The 24041-nt window shown below is 41.9% G+C and overlaps 2 protein-coding genes across 5 annotated transcripts in view; one reads left to right on the forward strand and one right to left on the reverse strand.

Annotated features, from left to right (window-relative positions):
• The first annotated feature begins 26 nt into the window (after positions 1 to 26).
• Positions 27 to 13759, forward strand: slc4a1ap (solute carrier family 4 member 1 adaptor protein). 2 transcript variants are annotated; one of them, XM_074660942.1, is made up of 14 exons: positions 27 to 861; positions 2901 to 3123; positions 3315 to 3443; positions 3545 to 3605; positions 3714 to 3853; positions 4505 to 4665; positions 5399 to 5468; positions 5577 to 5766; positions 8379 to 8469; positions 8592 to 8847; positions 9152 to 9250; positions 9347 to 9426; positions 10996 to 11065; positions 12756 to 13759. In XM_074660942.1, exons 1-14 carry the CDS (start codon positions 43 to 45, stop codon positions 12803 to 12805), a joined length of 2439 nt encoding a protein of 812 aa, XP_074517043.1. In that variant the 5' UTR covers positions 27 to 42; the 3' UTR covers positions 12806 to 13759. The 2 variants fall into 2 exon arrangements, with proteins under 2 accessions (XP_074517043.1, XP_074517044.1); XM_074660943.1 differs by having other exon boundaries at positions 9350 to 9426.
• A 1421-nt stretch (positions 13760 to 15180) lies between these two features.
• Positions 15181 to 24041, reverse strand: part of LOC141783573 (uncharacterized) — a 31524-nt gene continuing 22663 nt past the window's right edge. The window contains exons 4-6 of one of the 3 annotated variants that reach the window (XM_074660954.1): positions 23221 to 23274; positions 20961 to 21049; positions 15181 to 16534 (exon numbers count right to left, since the gene is read on the reverse strand). In XM_074660954.1, the coding sequence (XP_074517055.1) occupies position 16534; positions 20961 to 21049; positions 23221 to 23274 (144 nt within the window). In that variant the 3' untranslated portion in view covers positions 15181 to 16533. Of the gene's footprint in view, positions 16535 to 16568; positions 16666 to 20960; positions 21050 to 23220; positions 23275 to 24041 lie in introns of those variants that run through there. The other 2 variants (XM_074660953.1, XM_074660955.1) reach the window with 2 other exon arrangements.

Below are 24041 nucleotides of genomic sequence, written 5' to 3' on the forward strand. Positions count from 1 at the left end.
CTTTGAAAACCCGGACAACGTTCACAGTCGCACCAAATAAGCATGGCCGCCTCCCCGCCGCCGTCGGACGTGTGTGTGAAAAAAACCCAAAACATGTCTGAACGAATGAACTCTGCGATGGAAACGGACGCGTGCTCGAGTACGGAGAACGGGAGCGAAGAGGAGAAGGAAACTGAACCACCAGAAACGGAGGACACTTTTAAAAAGCCGGCTCTGTTCGCAGCTCCGTCCTTCAGCAGCAGACGCAGTCACGCCGCGGCTCCGTCCAGACCGACAGCACCAGCAGAGACTAAACATGAGGAGGAAAACACCGAGGCTGTGGACTCTACTAGTGAGGACACTTCAGGGGTTGTACATGAAAACAAAACCACAGAAAAGGACCAAGAAGAGGACGACAAAGACGAGGCTCCTGTCGACACTACACCGGGAGCTAAGCCCAGGGTGCTCCCCGCTAAAGGGCCCCCAGCTGCAGGTAAATTCCCCCCCATCCCGTACACAGAGCCGCTCTGGGGGGATCTCGCTCCAGATGTCCCCTACGCTCTGGAAATCCTCAAAAACGGCACCATAGTGGACACGGTACCCCTCACGGAGAAGAGCTACTTCGTGGTTGGACGTTTACCTGTGTGTGACGTCGCTCTGGAGCATCCCTCCATCTCCAGGTACCATGCGATCCTCCAGTACCGCAGACAGGCTGGAGAGGGAGAGTCTGTGGGAGAGGAGAGGGGCTTCTACGTGCACGACCTGGGCAGCACGCACGGCACCGTGGTGAACAAGAACAAGATCCCCCCGAAGACCTACATCAGGCTCCGGGTGGGACACGTGTTGAAGTTTGGTGGGAGCACAAGGCTTTTTATCCTACAGGTAAAAATACTGATTTATACCTCCACTTAAAGGTCCCTTATTATAAAAAAGTGAGATTTTCATGTTTTTTCTTCTTTTTCTTTTATTTGTTTACACATATAATAAAGATAGAGAGTAGAGATGACATAAACTACAACAAATGTGATGGAGAGGTGCAAAAATCCCTCTGTGGGGCTTCATCAGGGCACTCTCCAGTGCATACCTTAATCAATTATAAAAAGGGAATACATTATTAAAAAGGATGGTAAAGAGATATAGAAGAAGCAAAAAAGATATTAGCATCACATTCAAAGACAAAGTTAAATGGAATTAAAGGTCCCATATTGTAAAAAATGAGATTTTCATCGTTTTTTTATTATAAAGCAGGCTTAAGTCCTATATAGATACTGTGAAAGTATCGAAACACTCAATCCACAGGGAAATACACACAGCCCGTATTCAGAAACTCTGCGTTTGAAACAAGCCGTCAGGATTTCTGTCCATTTGTGATGTCACAAATATACAATATTTAGACCTTTTACACAGATTTAAACGTAAACATTCTAAATGTGTCCCAGTTTATTCCTGGTTGCAGTGTATGTGAATGTCATCAGCTGACAGGAAGTAACCATGGACCCAAGCTGTTTCAATTCTGTCAAAATGCGCTGAAACGGAGCGTTTCAGACAGACGGTAAATAGAGGTATGTTCAGGCTGACAGTATGAGGAAAATAAAGTTTTTTTTTTAACATTACAGCAAGTAAACATGTTCTAGTAGAAACACAAAATACAAGTATGAACCTGAAAATGAGCACGATATGGGACCTTTAATATACTGACATGAATATAACTGCAGCAAGAGTTTCTCCAAATGAGGAGGAAGCCCCCCCTAGTGGGGTACAGAGCCATTGCACACGAATGTGGAGTGAAACTAAAGTTGAATATACCTTTTTTTCACAGCAGACACAGGTGTAACTAATAATAACCACAATAACATTAGTAATTTCTGCACTTTATTGCAGTGATTACTGTAATGCAGCCATTCTTAACATTTTTGTTCCAAACTTCGGCCGTTGACATGATATTTGACCTCCAAATCACTATTCAAATGCTTTGTTTTTTGGATCTGAATATATTTATATAAAGTATGCAATAATAAAGTATAAATCCCCAAATAGCCCATGAAATAAGGAATAATCCCACAACATTAATCATTATTCATATTCAACATTAATTGTTAGTTATTCTCAGACGAATATAGCTGTTTTTTATGTGTAGAGGTGTGTGTACAGTAGTTTGGTCAGCGGGGCTGTCACAGACACTGAAACAGGGGAAATGGAGACACACAGACAGAAGAACATGTCAGCCTGCCATGCTGCATTTCTCACCGAAGCTTCGAAGCCCAAAGAATGGCATTCGGGACAGCCCTAGATGGCGTCGTAAGTCAAATGTCTGCTGAGAAGAAAGCTTCCAAGTCCGATTTATTTTGAAAAGCTCTGATGCCTGCAAAGCTGTCGAGATTCAGTTTCCAAGATTTATTCAAACAACATGTTTTGGACTAAGATGACAGGAAGCAAAACAGTTGATGCTCATTTTGCAAATACTTTTGTCTGAAATATGACAGAGCTTATCTTCTTCTCAGGTTCACTGTCAATATAGCAGGAGAGCCGTGTGTCTTATGTGATTACACAACTCAAAAACATGTGAAAAGAAACCGAGTTAATCTTCTTGATAAATCTCTTTGGCCTTTTTCTGAATTTAAAGGGGAACCCATAAAAGTAACGCCTGCACACCACCCCATGCCACAATATTTTTATTGACTACATTTCGATCCTGCTTGGATCTTCGTCAAGTCAAAATTTATACCAAATTTATACATAGAGTACACCGATAGGCAAACATGCTCTATGATGACAGGTGTAGTTCATCCAAAACACCAGCGTGATAAAAACATCCGCAAACAATTCACAATTTCATAAAATAGATATTGGGATTTGATATAGATAGAAGGGTCATGATGATGAATCGGTAGAGTACTCTTTCCTCTTCCCTCCTTCAACAGGGTCCAGAGTTTGATGAGGAAGAGGAGTCTGAGCTAACGGTGACGGAGCTGAGGGAGAAAGCCCGAAAACAGAAGGCAGAGCTGGAGAAGATGATGATGGGAGACGGTTCTGATGATGATGATGACGACGAGAAGGAGAAAAAGGAGGAAGACGGGCAAGGCGAGAGCAACAAGGGCCAGAGCAAAGCGTCAAACAACGACTCCGGCTGTTCGTGGGGAATGGGTGAGCTGTTCTGCTGCTTGTAGGATTACGCTACAGTATGTTGTCTGTGTTGACAGATTGCTGTCTGTGTTGCCATCCTGAGTGAGCTAGTGTCAACTTTCTCTCAAGGCGAGTAACTAAAGAAGCACGCTAATCCTTGTTGCTCTCTCCTTTCCTCTCATTCCATCTGTCTCCATAAATCCGCCCCGCAGACGACGAGGTTGTTCCAGAGGAAGACGAGAACGAGGAAAACCCTTTTTCAACGGAGTTCCAGGAGGACCAGGAAGCGGCCTACCTGAAAGACCCAAAGAAGGCTTTGCAGGGCTTCTACGACAGGGAAGGTGAGAAGATTTAATGTTAATCCAACAGATGTCTGCTTCGTTTTCTAGTCCTTGTGTTTCTTGAATTTCCCGACTTTAACTTTGGCATCCTTTTATCTTAGGAGAGGAGCTGGAGTTCGAGTATGAAGACAAAAGCCACGGCAGCTGGTTCTGCAGAATAAAGTGAGTGACGTGAAACCCCCGATTTATGATTTGTAAAGTTTAAAAAATGTTGCCCATCAGAAAGGTTGTAAAGCCCGTGCAGAGTTCATATTGATGTTTTCCGTTTAGGCTTCCAGTGGACGATGCCTTGGGCCGGCAGCTGGTTGCCGAGGTGACCCACACGGGGAAGAAGAAAGATACAGCCATCCAGTGCTGCCTGGAGGCGTGTCGGATGCTGGAAGCCAGAGGGCTGCTTCGCCAGGAAGCAGGTGTGAATAGAGTAGAATCATAGCTTGTAGTTATGAGTAGGGGATGTCACCATACCAGAAATTAAGTAGTTGATACCAATACCAGTGAAATTGAATCACAATTCCGATACCAATTCGATACCACGGTAAAAGACAAAACAATAAATCCCAACATCCACTCCTTTATTACTGTTTGCATACTGGTTTGTGCAACTTTATTATTTATCCCTGATGATCTGCCTCAAGTTTCTCACCAAAAACTAAATATTACAAGTTTGAACACATAATGATAATGTTAACGTTCGCCCAATACTACTAATCATTTTTACTGAATAGAGTTTGTTTGATCATAATGTAACTTAATGCAACCTGTGTACGTTAGCTGTTGGCTCCGTTATTTAGCCAAGCAGGACTGTGCTGCTAACAGCTAACGTTAACTAGCTCTCCTCCTGCCGGTTTCAACACAGATTTATTGTTCACAATGTAGCACTATCAGGGTACATTTTCAATCGTCTCCGGGACGCTGTTAGTCTCGAGCCCTGATTCGCAGTACTGTAGAAAACCTGAGTACCATCATGGCATCGATTTGGTACTGAAGTATCGGTTCTCATGACATCCTTAGTTATGAGGATTGCACTAATAGTTTTTTCCTGTTTAACATCCTGTTCCTAGTGTCCCGTAAGCGCAAGAAGAAGAACTGGGAAGACGAGGACTACTACGACAGCGACGATGACACCTTCCTGGATCGAACCGGCACCGTGGAGAAGAAGAGGCAGGAGAGAATGAAAAAGGCGGGAAAGGTTGATGAGCGGCCTGAGACATATGAATCACTGGTAAAAAAAAATCTGCTGCCGTTTACATACACCAATATTCTGATTCATCACCTTATAATATTCACTATTGCCTTATTTACATTTATTTGCTTGCTCTTAGTTTAGCATGTTAGCATGCTAACATTTGCAAATTGGCACTAAACACAAAACACCGCTGATTATGATGGGATGGGATTAGTTTTGCAGGTATTTAGTCATTAAAAGTGCTCTATATGATACCCAGAGCATTAATATAGCAGTAAACAACTATTGTCTATGTAGAGATATAGAGATGTAATGTCTACCTGAGCAGAGAATGAAGTCGCTCCCCCTCTGCTCTCATACGGCGGTTACAGCTGATAACGCTGTCTCGACCGACGGCGTTGTTGTCGTCACGGAAGCGTAGCACCCACCCGGCTCAGCTGTCGCCATGTTGAGAGCCGTGCAGAAGCAATAGAAATGCTCCCAATCTCGCATGTAGCACCTTTAAACCAAAGTAGTGGAAAAGTTACAATTTTGACCTGATGATGGTGTTAAATGAAAATCTAAATAATGTTAATACATGTATAAATGCAGGGGCTCTCTGTAGGGTTAGAGGAGTTGTTCTTTGTACTGAAAATAATAGAAAAGTAGATTTAGCTTAAGAAACAACTCTATACTGTAAGGTGTATTTATGTAAACTGCACTTGTGCTGTAATGGTAAGCACACTGTACGTTTCTGCAGTAACATTCATGTATTTTGATTTTCATGTAGGTGGCCAAACTGTCAGAGGTGGAGAAGGAGCTGGCAGAGACTCAGAAAAAGCTCAGTGGTGGTAGGGGAGGTGAGTCACGATCGCCGGGGTGTTCATTGCTCCGTGGACTGATGCCACAACACCCAATAGATGCATATTCTCCTGGTTGTTATTACATGTTTTCATCCTTCCTCTTAGACTCCTCCGGCTCCTCCACTGAGGACCCACTGGATGCCTTCATGACCTCGGTGCGAAGCGAGGCAGCGATGGACGCCGTGGAGCGCAGGAAGCTTCACGTGCACTCAGCCGACTTGCGCAAAGACGCTCAGAGGCTCCGCAAACTGGTCGAGCTCACGCGGCCCGCCCAGATGCCCTCACTGCTGCCGAGGTCAGACACAGTGCTAAATTCAGCGTGTCACACTGCTGAGAATTTATATTAAGCAAATACCAGCACATTTTCCATATAGACCAGACCGGCAATACGTCATGCATGACCACGCCCCCTTTTGGGGGAAAACAATCCCTCATAGACAGTAACAGCGTAAACAGAAGAAATTGAAACATGTCTCCAAACTTCTACTTTAAACAAACCGGTAATAGTAATAACACTATGCTGAAGAGTTGCTGTGTAGCTGGTAGCACCGACAATAAATCCAAAAACGCTGATCTCAAATTTGTTCCCCTGCCGTGTCCTAAAAAATAAATAATAGAGGGGCTTTATGGCTCCAAGCTATAGACCAGACCAGCATGGCGTCATGGCTCCAAGCTGTAGACCAGACCAGCATGGCGTCATGGCTCCAAGCTGTAGACCAGACCAGCATGGCGTCATCGCTGAGGCTGGGCTCTCTTTTGGGGGAAAGAAACTCGCTGTCACAGGAGAGAAAATGAAGTAAAGCTGTTATGTAGCGGGTTAACCGAAGCTTTTACACTGAGATCTGATGCACATACGATACGTGAATATTCACGGTCAGTGTGCTAAATGGCTAAATGATGCTGGTGACAGTGACTAGCATGGCTAGCTACACTTAGCTTGAGTGTGAGGCTGCTGCAGGAAGACAGTCATACATTAACGTTATAACAGCATCAGACTGTCGTCTCTAAATCTCAGGCTATAGGTCAAACAGTTGGCTATTAACATGTTGGTTATTTACAGACAACACCTGACGTGATTCAATCAAATAGTATAGAAGTCTGGACTGTGTTGGACGGGGGAAATCTGAAGGGACGTGGCGGCGATCAACCTTAATTTATTAAGGTATCGCGAACGCTCCGGTTCAGGCAAGAACGCAAAATAATTATGAGACATGTGTATAAATGACACATGCGTATAAAAGAGATGAATGCATACAAATTTGTCAGAATTATAATCCAAACACACCTCAAATTGCATCGAAGTCTACGGGACCTTCGGTTTTCTATGGGCGTTGACTTTTTGCAAAGTACCCGTAAGTGCAGGTCTGATGTATAAGGGCAGGTGTTGTGCAGTGTACATATACTCTGGCACATGCCTAAGAAGTGGAGAGATGCCACCAAAAATTACACTTGCACAATATAGATAGATAGATAGATATAGATGGATAGATATAGATAGATATAGATATAGATAGATAGATATAGATAGATATAGATAGATAGATAGATAGATATAGATGGATAGATATAGATGGATAGATATAGATAGATATAGATGGATAGATATAGATAGATATAGATAGATAGATATAGATGGATAGATATAGATAGATATAGATAGATAGATATAGATGGATAGATATAGATAGATAGATATAGATGGATAGATATAGATAGATATAGATAGATAGATATAGATGGATAGATATAGATAGATATAGATAGATAGATATAGATGGATAGATATAGATAGATATAGATAGATATAGATATAGATAGATAGATATAGATAGATATAGATAGATAGATAGATATAGATGGATAGATATAGATAGATATAGATAGATAGATATAGATGGATAGATATAGATAGATAGATATAGATGGATAGATATAGATAGATATAGATAGATAGATATAGATGGATAGATATAGATAGATATAGATAGATAGATATAGATGGATAGATATAGATAGATATAGATAGATATAGATATAGATAGATAGATATAGATAGATATAGATAGATAGATAGATAGATATAGATGGATAGATATAGATAGATATAGATGGATAGATATAGATAGATATAGATATAGATAGATAGATATAGATAGATATAGATAGATAGATAGATAGATATAGATGGATAGATATAGATAGATATAGATGGATAGATATAGATGGATAGATATAGATGGATAGATATAGATAGATATAGATAGATAGATGTCATTACAAGAAAAGCTGAAAGCACGCAATATCCTCCAAAGGTTTCTATAGACTTAATTTGGATCAATGGACCAATAGTATTTCTTTAATAATCCATTTGTTGTTCAACATATAATGATCTAAATTTTATTATATGATATCCGTGAATTTTTAAAAATATGTTTCAAATATAAAAATGTATGTTTCCTTGCTTTGGACAAAAAAATTGTGTGAACAAGATTATTTTTTCTTGTCTTGGTAAGGGTGCTCTCGACCACTGGTAAAATGTTCTCTTGCCTAAAAGAGAAGAGCCAAAATAAGAAAACGTTAGTGAATCCCAGAACTCAGTGGGTACTAACAAAATAACAACAAATCCTGGTTATGAACAAAAACGAGAGGGAATCGGTTCTATATCGCCTCCTGCATGAGGCTCAATGTGTCATACTGCTGAAAATTGTATTTAAAAAACAAATATCGGCACATTTTCTATATAGATAATGTTAAGGACAAGTACGGGAATGTGTTTTTATAGCTTCTTTGAGACATTCTCTAGAATCAACTGTGATGAAATTCCTAGAAAAGTCTTCTATTCCAATATATATTAGGCCACATTTAAATATTTAAAAGCTATTTCTGATGTGTGTTGATGTGATTTAGCGGCAGCTCAGAGAAGCCTAAAAAGACCTTACCGCTGTTCGGAGCCATGAAGGGAGGAAGCAAATACAAACTGAAGACTGGCACCATCGGGGTAGGTCTCATCATCCGACTCTTTCATTCCTACGAAAAACATTTCCTCCCTGTCTTTTTGCTCAGCCTGTTTCTTCCATTGATGTTTCCTTCTCTCTCTCTCTCTCTCTCTCTCTCTCGCAGAAGTTGCCTCCGAAGCGCCCCAACTTGCCCGCACAGCTCTTCAACATGAAAGAACTTTCACCCAGTGGAGAAGTGGAGGAGGAAGACGAGGAGGAGCAGGCGAAAGATGAAAATGAGGATAATGATGATGATAAAGAGAGTGCAACTATTACTGAGAGTAATGTCGACTCCGATGAGTCCGGTGCGTCCACGTCTCAAGAGAGCACTCCATCGGGGCGGCGAACACGGCAACCAGCACGGCCCCGAGACACAGAAGGTAAATGTGATGAGAACTGGAGGAAGATTTTTTTTTTTGAAGTGGACATTAATAAGAGGAAAAAGGAGGAAAATACACCCTCTGTATTTTTTGAAATCTTCACAGTATGTTCATAAGTTTAACTATGAATTTCTTATGCCACTGGGTGGCAGTAGATCTGTAATATATACAAAAGCATACTGGGCTCTATGTGTCATCCATACGCAGGGTTATTTAAATGCAACCTTATGAATGCAATGTTGTAGATTAGTGCATATACTAATTATCACACTTTGTATTTTTTATTTATCTGACCTCACATTAGAGCAAAGCCACAAGCAGAGGAGAGGTGAGGAGTCTACTGAGTCCATGGAGCAGGATCCTCAGAGCAGCAGCAACGAGGCTGTGGCCCCATCGAGTCCAGGTGGCTACTGTGTTTCATTATTTCCATATTGCTCTCTCTCTCCATTATTGGTTATTGTGTTGTCAGTGTGGTATTGATGCACCATCTCTAATATAGGAGGAGGTGACGGAGAGCCAGCGGCAGAGCCCAGCCCCAGAAAGAATGTGAAGAAGAAGAAAGTGATGGGCCCCAGCAGGGTAGGCCCCTCACACACACACACACACTCACACACACACACACACACACACACACACACACACACACACAAGAACAAACACTTTAAAGAGGACCTATTATGCACTTTTTCAGGTGCATACTTGTATTTTTGGTTTCTACTAGAACATGTTTACATGCTTTAAAGCAGCAGTAGGTAGAATTGGACCAAATATGATTTAAAAAAAGTAATTTTTATAAAACGGTCACTATATCCTGACAGTAGTGCATGAGGCAGGTAATCTGAAAAAAATCTTTTCCCTCTGTGTCCTCCGGTGTGTCCTCTGGTGCTCCTAATGGCATCTGCAAGATTTCACAGACAACCAATCAGAGCCGAGCTGGAGCCATGCCGCCTCTAAGCAGCTGTCAGTCACTTATGAACTTCGATCAAACGGTCAAACTAGGCAGCGCTGATCAACTATGAATCAATATTCTGTTACTGAAATGCCTATTTCTCTCCTCAAATGTTTTCAGAATCATCTTGTAGTGTACTGTTTAGCCGTAAAATGAGAAAGTTTGTGACCCGGCAGCCATGTTGAGATCAGTTGAGGAAATACCAAGTACCGCCCACCAGCCGGAGCAAACTTTGTCATTTTACAGCTAAACAGTACACTACAAGATGTTTCTGAAAACATTTGAGGAGAGAAATAGGCATTACAGCATGGATGTATTAAGAGAACTGGATACAGCTTTGGAGGCGGGGCCCCGTTCATTCCTGTGAGAGTTGCTCAGTGGCGCATGAAGACAAAATGGCTCGACTTCCGAGTGATAAAGTACCCAGATCTTCCGGCGATCTTCCACATCCATTGGGCCCATGGAGCAGGTGCAGTGGTGTTTCCTCTAACTCCGCCTCCCAGCCCTCACTCCAGCCTCGGTCTGGGTCTCATTCACATGAACGGAGGAAGGGAAATAACTCTGGATTCAGCTATCAGTGCATTTTAAAACTTTGAGGACCTAATGATTTAAATAAGGGCTGTTAGAGTGTTCGTACTGGGGAGGTGATATACATAAAAAAAAATAGCCGCCGAGTAACAGACGTCACTATACCGATGTAACAACGGAAGTTGTAGTACCGCCGTTTGGCCACTACGTAAATTGGCATCAACGACTGCCGCTCTTCCTGGGGGCTTGCATTACAGTAACAGAATATTAATTCATATTTGATCAGCGCTGCCTAGTTTGACCGTTTGATCAGAGTTTGCAAGTGATTGACAGCTGCCTCCGTTGAATGAACAGCCAATGGGAACGCTGTCTCTCTCTGAAATGACCTGTGATTGGCCAAAGTCTTCCGTCACAGGCTAGATGTTCTAAAGCCTGAAAACAGAGCCATGAGGAGGTGCAGAAGTCTAGTTTTCTCTCAGAACACTTGAATTACAATATGCTAAAAGGTTATTATGGAATATTTGCCCAATGATGACAACAATATTCTACCTACTGCAGGTTTCATGTTCAAAAAATGCTATATTTTTCTCATACCGGCTGTGCTGCAGCACCTCGTTTCACCCTCTGTCTGAAACGCACCGTTTGACCTCCCTTCCTTTTTGTCTCCACAGCCACCAAGGCAGCTCTCAGGACCGTATCCAGAGGACGACCCTGATTACTGTGTCTGGTTGCCTCCTACAGGTAAACTTCCTGACTCATCTGACTATTTGCACTGAACTCCAAGACTTATTGACCGATTGATCATGTTATATCTTATTAAGCAAGCGGTGTGTAACCCTATTGCTTTTTGTTCTGATAAGTGAGATGTAAGTTCTTTGTCTAAATCTTTGGACCTTTTGCCTGAAAGAGTTTTCAAACCTGGTAAATAAGAATTCAGATATGAAAAAAAGTAGCTACAACCTGACACAACAGCAGTGCCAGTTCTCACACTTCCACAATGGAGACATGTCTATGTCTATAACTTAACAAACACTCATTGACACTGACAGGCCTGTACGATCCTGGCCCTACTGAGCACAGGAATGAAGGTTTTAAAAGGACATGGTGAGGGGAAGTAAACAGGCTTTCATGGTCCATTCGTGCAGTTGAAATCGCAGCGACATTTTCATTGTCCGCTAAAGGAATGCAGAGCAAAGTCACTTAAAAATGATAAGATAAGCTCGAATAAAAATAAACTTTGAATCGGCTGCCAGACTGAGCTCGGATTCGGGGTCAGGACTAGTTGCGGCATTTTAGGATTGCATTTGAGTCAGCAGTCAGGGAAGCTGCATGTTACTGGTCAGTTGGGTGATTTTGTTCTTGTGGGACATCTTAAGCATTTTATTTTGTTTGGTATTTACTAGGGCTGTCGAAGTTAACGCGATAAAGCAAATTCTATTTAACACTAATTTATTTAACGCATTAATGCAATTTTTAGGTTGTAGTGGGCTCAGTTTTAAAGGTAGAGTGAAGATACTGGCACCATATGAAACTATAAAACTTAAGGAATCCATAGGTACCAACCATGTCATACTAGACTGTCTCAAAGGAGGCTAAATAACGCTCCAAACTCCAAACTGTTATTTTTGCTGCTTGGTCTGTTCCTCCCTGCGTTATTAGCAGACTTGTTTTATTGAAGAATAGTCGCTAAAAAAGCTCTGCCAACTCGATGAGAAACACATTTAATTACCAATACATTTTTCACAATAAAAGTTCCCTGTTATTTTAAAGCTCTTATTGTGAAGCAGCAAAATCAGGAAATGTTGGATTTTCATCAGCAGAAATTCCTTTTAACGCCACTAATTTCTTTAACGCATTAACGCAACTTGTGATTTTTAAGTTGTAGCGGGCTCATTTTTAAAGCTAGCTAGGTAGCTAGCTACCAATCATGTCATACTAGCTTGTCGCGAAGGAGCTTAAATAACACTCCAAAGTTACACTACATTTTGGTGAGGAAAAACTGTCATGGCCATTTTCAAAGGGGTCCCTTGACCTCTGACCTCAAGATATGTGAATATAAATGGGTTCTTTGGGTACCCACGAGTCTCCCCTTTACAGACATGATCACTTTATGATAATCACATGCAAGTCATAGTCAAGTCATAGTCAAGTCATAGTCGAGTCATAGTCAAGTCATAGTCAAGTCATAGTCAAGTCAACACACTGACAGCTGTTGCTGCCTGTTGAGCTGCAGTTTGCTATGTTATGATTTCTTCACACTTGACGAATATCACTTAAAGGTACATTTTGAACAGATAAAAAATGTGCGATTAATTTGTGATTCAATATTCCAATCAATTACAGCCCTATTTATTTCTTTTGGTATTTCCGTTCTGTGAACAACATGAATTTGTGATGCTAAATGTAGCTTCTTTTTTTTCTCCACTCACAGGTCAGTCTGGAGACGGCCGCACGCACCTAAACGACAAGTACGGCTACTGAGGGAAAACATGAGAGAGAGAGAGAGAGCTCTTGTGTCTCAACTCCACCAGCTTTTATACTGCAGATAATACCTGCAACACAAAAGCCTCCAGTCTCCTTCGCTACTGGCCATTAACCCTCTCCACCCATCCCAGTTCCCAGCTGAGAAGTGCCAGTAACCGACCACACTCGCAGAAGGACAAGCAAAGATAATAAATGCTGCACCTTTCATCATCTTTTGGGAATATTTGCATTCTCAAAAACAAAAAAAGCACACCCGTTCCAAGCTTTGGGGAGCAGACACTGGGCAGCCAGCCCGCTGGCACTTATCACCCATGACGATAATAGAGAACGGGTAGCACTTGGATTTTATCCGTTTTTTTATTTGAATTCTATATCATCCAAGCAGAAAATGGAAAGGGACAGAGCAGTAACGGCAACTGATCTTTGGCTGCTCCTCTTGCAGTTAAATCCACCTGACATCCAATCTGTATCCCTCCCCTATTTGGCTTCAGTCGATCGCTGGCATAACCTTTTTTTTTTTTTCAAAGGAGAGTGTGTAGCAGGGAGGGGAGAAAGAGGGAGAGCATTGAAGCAGCTTTTCTGACCATCTGGACACTTGGATGGCTTACTGGATGAAACGCAAGCTGATAATGACTCGAGCTAAGTGGAGTGTGTGTGTCTACGTCGTTTACACCGACACACACACACACACACACACACACACACACACACACACACAACCTTCTCAAAGTTCTCTTTTTAACAAGATTGTCTTTACGGGTGAGTCAGCTATTGGTGTGTTTGCCTAGAGCAGGATTCCTCGCTCTGAAATCCCACTCAGTGCTGTTCTGTTGGTTTACTGCCATACTCTCCACCCTCTTTCCTGTCGGTTTTTTTTTTCTTCCTCAAAACACAAAGTAAAAGGAACTGTATTTTGTTATATAAATGTAAAATAAAATTGTCTGTACATAACCTGCGAGTTAAACTTTTTACTCACATTTTCCATTCGTCCGTCCTCCACTTCTGGGGGCCTTTCTTCAACACAGCTTTGACGTCAGACTTTTTTTTTTACTCTCTTTCAAGCTGCCTCACACACACACACACACACACACACAAAGAATGTTTTCTCAGAGTATGATGTGGCACAAAGAGGCCCGTGGTGTTGGCTGGAGATCTTCTGTGCTGTGACCTACTAATCACTGATGGAAAGCATCCTTGGTCGTTTTTGGCAGATGCTTCTCACACACTTTGAAGATGATGTTCCAATGATAAAACAGAAGCCTATGCACTTCTGGGGCTTTTTTCCATAGGGCACTTTTGGCCGTGCCGAGTCAAACTATGCCGTGCTGATTTACGTTTCTATGACCAGTTTTGTGCCACGCCACGCCAGAGAAGGACCATCTCCAGAGTCGGGCCAAAGTGCCCGACCCACCTCCGAGTGGGTTGCGGTGACGTCTCGCCGACTGCGTCCAACCCGTGCCGACCCCCCTTCTGCCCGTCAAACAAGCATGTGTTGCGAAACTCAACTCACGTTTTGTCAGTGAAACTCAGTGTTTCGTGTCTTTTGTAGCTTCTAACTGAATCTCGGTGGTTTGAAGTTTAGTTTCTCTCCTGCTTCACTGTTCGTACTTTAAAATATATGCTTTATTTTACCGTTTCACATTCGCTTTCTGCTGTAGGCTGTAAGAGTCGTGTTCAATTTCTACTAGGGCTGTCAGTTGATTTAAATATTTACATTAATCACAAATGAATCGCACATTTTTTATCTGTTCAAAATGTACCTTAAAGGGGGGATTTGATATATGTATATATTTATTACTGGAAATCAATTAACAACACAAAACAATGACAAATATTGTCCAGAAACCCTCACAGGTACTGCATTTAGCATAACAAATATGCTCAAATCATAACATGTCAAACTGCAGCCCAACAGGCAACAACAGCTGTCAGTGTGCTGACTTGACTATGACTTGCCCCAAACTGCATGTGATTATCATAAAGTGGGCGTGTCTGTAAAGGGGAAACTCGTTGGTACCTATAGAAGCCATTTTCATTCACATATCTTGAGGTCAGAGGTCAAAGGGCTAAATTCAGAGTAGAGTGTTGATGGGGCTGCACCTCACTGTATATCCAGGCACTTTGATAAAAGGCCAGTGACATACAAGGTAAACTAAGCTTCAAGGAGAGTAAAATACTGTATAAAGTATCTTGTGACATACACAAAAAAAACAACTGTCTTTGTAGGAGCAACCACGAGTCAGCAACAGCTTCAGTGCTTCTTGGCAAAGAAAGGTATTTTGATAATGGCGATGGGAGTCTTAACACGTCAGTCTGTCCACTCCCTTTGTCACAACATGTATTGTATATTGATCCAAATAAAAATCGTCCCCTAAACAAGAGGCCACAGGGCATTTATTGATTCATTTTGTGCAACAGTGGACAAAAACATGTCACAATGTTACATTCACTTCGGCGGAATCTTAGTTACAGTGGTGACATTGCGTTTAATCGATTGGTCGGCTCGTTTCGGGGGAGCCGAGAACTACCTCAAGTTTAATTCGATACAACAGGAATGTGATTTCAAGGCATTAAGAGATCTTTAGAAAACACTGGGATGTCTTCGATACACCAGTGGGTCCTCTTCTACCTAGAAAGTAATGAGGTACAATATTGGAAAAAAAAAGAAAAAAGAAATGGCACACTACAAGTAGGCTATGCGTAAACACAGCACCAATTACACTTGCCAAATGTGCAGCAAACTATTCTCATACTTCCTTATGTTCACATACCTCTCTTTCTGCAAAAAAGAAAAAAAAACAGTGGAATTCATGCAAGGAAAGAGGATACAAGTACTTAACTCTGACCCGGACTAAAAGTGACACATTCATTAAGAAACGTACATCGTCAAAAGGTCAAAGGTCGACTATTCAACTACATACATGTTTGTTATAGCTCGTCACAACCTGCATATTCAATAACACATCCAAAGTAGTATTTTCAGACGGACGAATGTGACCACTGTCTATGTTTTATCTCAACAATAACAAGATATCGGATGACTCGCCTCGCCATGTTTACTAGAGAAAGTTACCAAGAACCTTACAAGATGTCCAGTAATCACATCAAAGTAAGAAACCATGGAACCATTTGATTGTCTTACATGCATTATTTCCCTTGAATATTGATCCAACCCACGACTAAATTCAGGTTTCAAAACGGTTGGCCGTGTCCCTTTTTGTACCACCTCCGATCCACCGTCCGTGTTTGTTTCTTGATGATCGTTCTTCCTCCAATCGCAGGATCTTTTCAGAGACAGCTATACATATGCAATACCTGAAGTATCCTTAGAAATGTTGTGTTTAGGCCATTTTTTATTCTCCAAATGTGTTCCTGCTGATTTTCGTGTGGAGAACAATGATCAAAGTGACAGGGGTGGGATTACCTGAGTGTGCAATAGTTTGACCGTCAAACCAAACGTCTTTCTATAGCGGTCAGTTTCAGAACAGTCACTCGTTGGTCTCGCTGCAGAAGCCGCAAAAAAATAATAAAAAGCAGCCGTCTGGGAATGAAGAGAGGGAGTAGGGGAGGAGAGGATTATCTGGCAATGGGTGAATTTCCTTATGAGCAGGGAGGATCCTCGGACGGGGTCAGCGGGCTGCAGGGGGGCACTGTGCTCAAGGAGCGGAAGGCGAAGATGGAGGGGTCGTAGGTGTACCTGGGCGGAGGACGGCTTCCTGTCAGAGTCTGTGGACAGAGAGAGAGAGAGAGAGAGAGAGATGAGTGGTCATGGTGAGAAACAGACCTGTCAGAAGTAGGTGTTTGGAAATAGCATGGCCTCAGTTCATGTCAGTTCATTCTCCCCATGAGTGTTTCATCTGGAATAATAAGCATATTAAATTAAAAAATAAATCCCTATCCTATTCAAACTAGTTTAACAATAATATACTTTTAGTTAATGCAAATGGGTTTTGTTGAGCTACTCTGAATTCCTTAACACTTCTGGTTTTCCTGTTACCGCAAAGGAGTTCGCCACAGTTATGGACACTATTCCTTGGGAAATTCTACTAAAAGGAGTAGAAAGACTAGTTTGTTTGCCGACACGTGACCCTAGGATCACTTCAGTGAGTACAATTTGTCTGACTACTACTTTAAGAAAAAATAATCATAACATATTCATTTAAAAAAAAAAGAAGATTACTAGTGCCCCTCTGCTGTATCCTGTTGGTTGAGTTGTGTTGATAATTTAAACTGGGGAAATATTCCATACAAATATCTTCTTACCAAAAATATAAAGTACGTTTCTTTTAAAATGTTACATAGATATTATCCTACAAGTCATTACCTTCTTAAATTTGAAAAAAGACATTTGTGTTGACTTCTCTTTTTGTGAAATGTCTCCAGAAACAAACACCTGTTCTGGCAATGCCCAGACACCAACACATTTTGGAAGGATCATGTGTGTTGTTATGTTACTGATAATATTGACTCTGATGTTTAATTTGTACTGGCATAATGTACTGTTTGGTTTCTACAATAACAATAGTAAAAATTGTAAAGAATTATATATAATACATTTGATCAAAATTCTAGCAAAGTTTCATATTCATAAATCCAAATTTAGCCACTCTAAACCCTTATTTTTGTGCTCTTTATTTAATGTTTTTATGTAAAGGATTCCCCTTGGTTCTGACATTGTCTGTATTCATGACTCATTTGTTTGTATAGGTTGAGTTTGTATGTGCACTATTGCAATAAAGAATTGTTAAAAAAAAAGGTATGTCAGTTCATGTGGCATTAGTTTTTATTTTTGCACCATAAATGTGTGGCTGTGTCATAAGACTGTGAGAAAACGGACTGAAAACCGAGCTAGCTCATGGGAAAATGGCTGCACCTCCTTAGAACATTTTCACACTGATTTTTCTTTTTTTCAATCACGCAGTAGGTTCAGTGACATAAATGCTTTTCCACTCACAGCCCTCCCCCCTCAGAGCAGAACCTTGCTTCTTGTAGCTCTACAAGTCCTGTCTAAAATTAGCCCTGGTCATTTTCCTCCCTACAGGAAACGACAGGAAATGACTTTGTTGGATTTGGCAGTGAGGCTGCACTTTCTCCAGAGCCTGCTGAAGAGAGAGGAGGGGGGGGGGGCAAAGTCTGTGAGAAGGTGGACTGAGAAAGATCAGGACCTTGAGACAGATTCACTGTAATTAGGAGCTGATCCCATGGAGAAAAAAAAAAACCTTGAGTGTGTGTTTTTATGGATAGCTGTATATTCTCATTCTCTCTGAGAACTGACACAGATGCATCCCTGAACTGATTCCATTCAGATGCTGCTGAGAAATCTTCCACCGCTACTGGAAAAGTACCCGGTGACATCAACGCAGATGAAATAAGGCCCCATTAACAGTGCATTTGAGGCTACAGGTGTTGCTATGACTTCAGCCAACATCTTAAGGGATTCAGCGCTGACAACTGAGCCACAGTAACACGGCAACAATTCCCCAATACCACTTAGAGCTGTTTTATCCACCAATGTTTATAGGAACAGGCAAAAAAAGTGAGAGGTGGAAAAACAAACCGTAGCCCAAGAACAAGTTACAGTAAACTTGATGGATGTGTGGACTGTGTTAAGGTGTTCGCCACATGGTAGCTGCGAGTCGGTCCAACTGTGTGGGGGAGAGTCGTGCATCGGGAGGACGGCTCGCTATCCACGTTAGCAGTGTGTTGTCCTGTGGTCACATCTGCAGTATTTAGGGCCCAGAGGGGTTAAACAAAGTACAGGTCCCAAAAGTACAAGGCTATCCTTTTGTACAGACTTCAAAAGTGGCAGTTAGAAAGAAAGCTGAGTTAAAACAGCAGCAGGATCTGACTTGTCCCGGAGCTAAACTGGTTTGACAAAAAATGCTTTTCTTTGGGATTTTGCATTGTTGCAAGTTTGTCCTGTTGATCATTAATTTAGGCCCCAATCTGACACAAAAGTTTCTACACAACCCTCTGTTAAAGGACTAGTTCAGTTTATTGCATGCATGAGCACTGGCCCCGGGGCCCAAGGGGTAAGGGGGCTCCGATTTTGTATATTTGTAGTGAGGAGAGTCAGTGTGGATGTGCTGTGCCTGGAAGCTTTGGTAAGAAGTTGGGCAGCCTCTCATCATCATCACCGAGAACACAATATGTCTGCTAGGTGGGAGCATGAACTGTATAGAAGATGTGGACGTAGTCACCGGGACGTCGCCTATTGGTTTTGGATTACGATTTTGAAGCCTCGAGTTTGATATTTTGTCCGTCGCCATCTTGGTATTTAGCCGTCTCCATCTTGGTTTTTGACTACCACCATCTTGGTTTTTGGCCGTAGCCATGTTGTTTTTTTACAACCAGAAGTGACACGAGAGGGTGGAGCTAAGTACAACCGAACGCTGAATATGACATTTCTAGGCGACCAAAATGTTACAATTAACCTCCATGAACTGAAAACACACTGTGAAAGGGTTAAAGTTCTAAGATGAAAACACGGACAATGCCTTGGTAGCGACCTGTCAATCACAAGATAGCCGCGCCCTAAAGCATCCCCTGCTTTATGGTCTATTTGACTCTAAATGGGACCATAATTTACTAAATGAACATCATGCTGTATTGAAGAAGACTTGAAACTAGCGATTGAGACCATAAACTCATGTTTACAATGTTTACTGAGGTAATAAATCAAGAGAGAAGTAGGCTCATTTTCTCATAGACTTCTATACAATCAGACTTATTTTTGCAACCAGAGGAGTCGTCCCCTGCTGGCTATTAGAAAGAATGCAAATTTAAGGCACTTCAGCATTGGCTTCACTTTTCAGACCTGGAGGTTGCCGCCTGGATGGGAGGGCAATGGCCTCATTCCATCCATGGCTTTTTTCACTTTCTTGCAAGCAACTTTTTGGTTAAGCTAACCAACTGCTTGCTGTAGCTTCATATTTAACATACAGAGTTGTATTTATCTTCTCATCCAATGTCAGACTATTCCTTAAACATCTGTTTGTCCTAATGCTAAAGACCAACCAAAGATTTCCATCACATCCAAGCCATGTAGTTTACCTCAATCAGAAATCAAAGAGGGTATGCAGCACATTTTCCTTCAATTTAGTTTTCCCCCTCCACCCTCCGCACCATTTCCCTCAACTCAATCAATCTTCGCCCTCCTCTCCGCCCATTCTTTACGGTGGCTGAAATCAGACGCCATCACTCTTGCCTGCTCGCAGCCTGGAAAGCTCTCATCACCCCGCTCTCCTATTCACCTCCAACCCCTAGAGGGGGAAGGCCTCGGCAGCGGCGGCAGCGGAGGCCAACGCTGTGTGTTTTCCTACTGCTTCCACATGAACCCCCCCTCTTAAAACACACACACACAACCACGACCATTCGACCTCCTCGACGCCTGCAACAACTCCCATGCTTGAATGCTTGAATCCGGTCTCAAAGCCGGGGCCCCATCCAGATCCAGTGTCTCTTCTGGATCCTGGCCAGGAAACCCGGGGTTGACAGATAAAAGGGGGAAAAGGGAGAGGTACGGGAGAGAAAGCAGCGGAGAAAAGATAGAGAGATGGGGTGGATCGCTGTGCGCGGTGGCACAAAGGGTACAAAGAGTCAACACAAGCCTCCAAATGGCTCATCAATCCAAAGACTCGCTGTGTACTCACTTCAAGAGAAATCTATGAACTGGAACGTACCCAGTGCCCACAGACGTCACTGACGGGGAAAACAACACTACCAACTACACCAGTGAGAACAGAGGATAATGAGCAATATCTCCGTGTATCAGTGGAGCTAAACAGATAGCAGCCGGCCAGGCTATAAATGGAAAATGACTTCATCCCTGGAAATACACCACAAGGGAACCGACAACACTCCACCTCCTCTTCCTCCTCCTCCTCAGCTCCATCTCTCAACGACACTCGCCTGTTCTTCCTCAAAACACTCTCAAAGATCAGTTTTTTACATTTTTGTACCGCTCATCCACACTCCAATATGGAGGATTAGAGCAACCTCGATGCTGTTACAGTTGGTGTATGCGTGTGTATGTGTGTGTGTGTGTGTGTGTGTGTGTGTGTGTGTGTGTGTGTGTGTACATAAACAAGTGTGTGATAAGGTTCCATTGACACTAACCCACACAACGTGATAATAACGTCACTTTTCTCACCACACTGTGCATCCTTCTGGAGTACCCTGCTCTGTGCCAAGATGCCCAGGCTGGCTCCAGTCGACTCTCCGACATGCTTCCCTTACCCACTACAAACAGAATCAACCCATACACGGTGGCTGAGCTCAGTTGGTGGATGATTATTGGAGGTTGTGTTTTGGTTAGGGTTGTCAATCGATTTAAATATATTACATCGTGACTAATCGCGTGATTGTCCATAGTTAATGGCGATTAACCGCACATTTTTTTATCCGTTCAAAAATGTACCTTAAAGGGAGATTTGTCAAGTATTTAATACTCTTATCAACATCGGTGTGGGCAAATATGCTTGCTTAATGCAAATATATGTATATGTTTATTATTGGAAATCAATTAACAACACAAAACAATGACAGATATCATCCAGAAACCCTCACAGGTACTGCGTTTAGCATAAAAAATATGCTCAAATCATAACATAGCAAACTGCAGCCCAACAGACAACAACAGCTGTCAGTGTGTCAGTGTGCTGACTTGACTATGACTTGCTCCAAACTGCATGTGATTATCATAAAGTGGGCATGTCTGTAAAGGGGAGACTCGTGGGTACCCATAGAAACCATTTTCATTCACATATCTTGAGGTCAGAGGTCAAGGGACCCCTTTGAAAATGGACCTGACAGTTTATCCTCGTTTGGAGCGTTATTTAACCTCCTTTGCGCCAGGCTAGTACGACATGGTTGGTACCAATAGATTCCTTAGGTTTTTTTTTGTTTCATATGATGCCAATATCTTCATTCTAGCTTTAATCAAACAAACAACAAATTTGCTTCAATGTGTTATTATCGCGTTAACCTTGACAGCCCTAATGTTGTAAACCTCTTTACAGGAAGAGCAGTCGGGACACAATCTTGGGGAAAACACCTTTGTGTTTACGAAGCTATTTAGGCGAGTAAACGTGCACTTCTAAGACCACTAATGGGACAAGTGGAGAGCTCAGCTATTAAAGGTTGTTGAGATCAAGAGCTCAAACAAACCTGAAAAAAGAAAAGAGCACATTGTTTTCCTTCTTGCTCCTTTGTCCTAGGTATCACTGCAGTAAACAGTGTTTAGCTGGGTGCTGTTTGCAAAAGGAATTTGACGGTGCTATCAGATTTTTCAGACGTCTCGGGCATGGCTCCGTTGCTAGCAGGGCATGGGAACAAACGCTGTTGCCAGATGCCGTCCCAGTATGCAGTTTGGATGGACATCAAGGTGCTGGCGACGAGACAGGCCGGGCTGCTCACGGGGGCCGAGCAACCTTGCAACCTTATCACTGCTGTAATGGACACCCTGATCTGGACTGCCTATTATGGGTCTGCATAAAAGGAAAGGCTGTGCGTGCAAGTGTGTGTGTATGTGCATTGATATATTAATACCACTTGTATATACAACTTATCAACAACAGGGTTTTTAAACATACATTAAATTGTTTGCATTCATCATGATTAAATACTACAAGAGGGTTTTGTTTATTTACTGGGGCTGTCAAAGTTAACGAGAAAATAGCGTGTGCAATGCAAATTTGTTTTAACGCCATTAATATCTTTAACGCAACCTGTGATTTTTAGGTTGTAGCGGGCTCAGTTCTAAAGCGAGAGTGAAACTAGAAAACCTAAGGAATCCATTGGTACCAGCTTGTAGCGAAGGAGACTAAATAACGCTCCAAATTTGCGCTAAAATTTGGCGAGGAAAAACTGTCATGGCCATTTTCAAAGGGGTCCCTTGACCTCTGACCTCCAGATATGTGAATGAAAATGTGTTCTATGGGTACCCACAAGTCTCCCCTTTACAGACATGCCCACTTTATGATAATCACATGCAGTTTGGGGGCAAGTCATAGTCAAGTCAGCACACTGACACACTGACACACTGACAGCTGTTGTTGCCTGTTGGGCTGCGGTTTGCCATGTTATGAGTTGAGCATATTTTTTTATGCTAAATGCAGTACCTGTGAGGGTTTCTGGACAATATTTGTCATTGTTTTGTGTTGTTAATTGATTTCCATAAATAAATATATAAATACATTTGCATAAAACAAGCATATTTGTCCAGTATTAAATACTTGACAAATCTCTCATTATGGTACATTTTGAACAGATAAAAACTGTGCGATTAATTTGTGATTACTCGTGACTAACTATCACCATCATGCTATTAATCGCGATTAAATATTTCAATCGTTTGACAACCCTAGTATTTTTACTGTGGGAAACTAAGTTGAACAAAAAAATGAACTCACCCGAATCTTTATAGTCCGCGTTTTCCCTCCACAGTTCTTTTTCAGCAGCATTTTCTGTGGGGAACAAGAATACACAATGACCTCCATGGAAGAAGCATACAGTTCGCAACTAAAAAAAGTACAACTTTAGTACAACTGTCTGGATAAAGTTACGCTAGGTTCATGTGCATGTGAATGTTGATTCTAATCAAGCATATTACTATCATTCAAAACCATTATTTGAACCATAATCTTTACATTAAAACATCTGACGTGACAAGAACCGTGTGTTGGAAGTCAATAAACGCTGAATCGGGATGATAAAGGATGTGAGGCCAATCCAGCTGTCTCACTAAACTAAACAGTGGGTCAATGACGCTTATGCAATATCCTGTCTCCCACTCCCCTCCGTGTCCACGCAGCTCCACTATTCTGAAAAAAAAAATACAGTGGGGGTGGAGGGACCACACAATCATCGAATTGTCTCGAGTCGGGGAGGTAGCTTCTAAGGGGGAAGGGAGCACAGGAAAGAATGGAAACACAAGACTCCTGCTGTTGTGATGTGGGAGAGAGCTGGTGTGCACTTGCCCTCATGCTCACCTCCTGTCAGCTCTTATCTTTTTTTTAATCAATGGGACGACAGCCCATGTGGGTGCAAGCTGCTTGAATAAGAATTACAAACGGAAGTTTGTACTTTGCATCTAATTCTGCATTTCAAAAAAGTTATTAAAGATATATATTTTTATTACTGTATGTGATTAAGTGATCACTTTAGAAAGCACCGTATTTATATGTTTTAGCTAATTTACTACAAACCTTCAATGGACCTACGTTATCTCACC

The sequence above is a fragment of the Sebastes fasciatus genome, chromosome 15 (assembly GCF_043250625.1).
Source record: "Sebastes fasciatus isolate fSebFas1 chromosome 15, fSebFas1.pri, whole genome shotgun sequence".
In the NCBI taxonomy this organism is placed as follows: domain Eukaryota; kingdom Metazoa; phylum Chordata; class Actinopteri; order Perciformes; family Sebastidae; genus Sebastes; species Sebastes fasciatus.

Excerpts from the sequence above, each read along its gene's own strand:
- slc4a1ap (XM_074660942.1), top strand. The coding sequence starts at position 43 with ATGGCCGCCTCCCCGCCGCCGTCGGACGTGTGTGTGAAAAAAACCCAA. Across the intron at positions 3,606-3,713 it reads AGCTGGTTCTGCAGAATAAA|GCTTCCAGTGGACGATGCCT; the intron begins GTGAGTGACGTG and ends TTTTCCGTTTAG. Across the intron at positions 4,666-5,398 it reads CTGAGACATATGAATCACTG|GTGGCCAAACTGTCAGAGGT; the intron begins GTAAAAAAAAAT and ends ATTTTCATGTAG.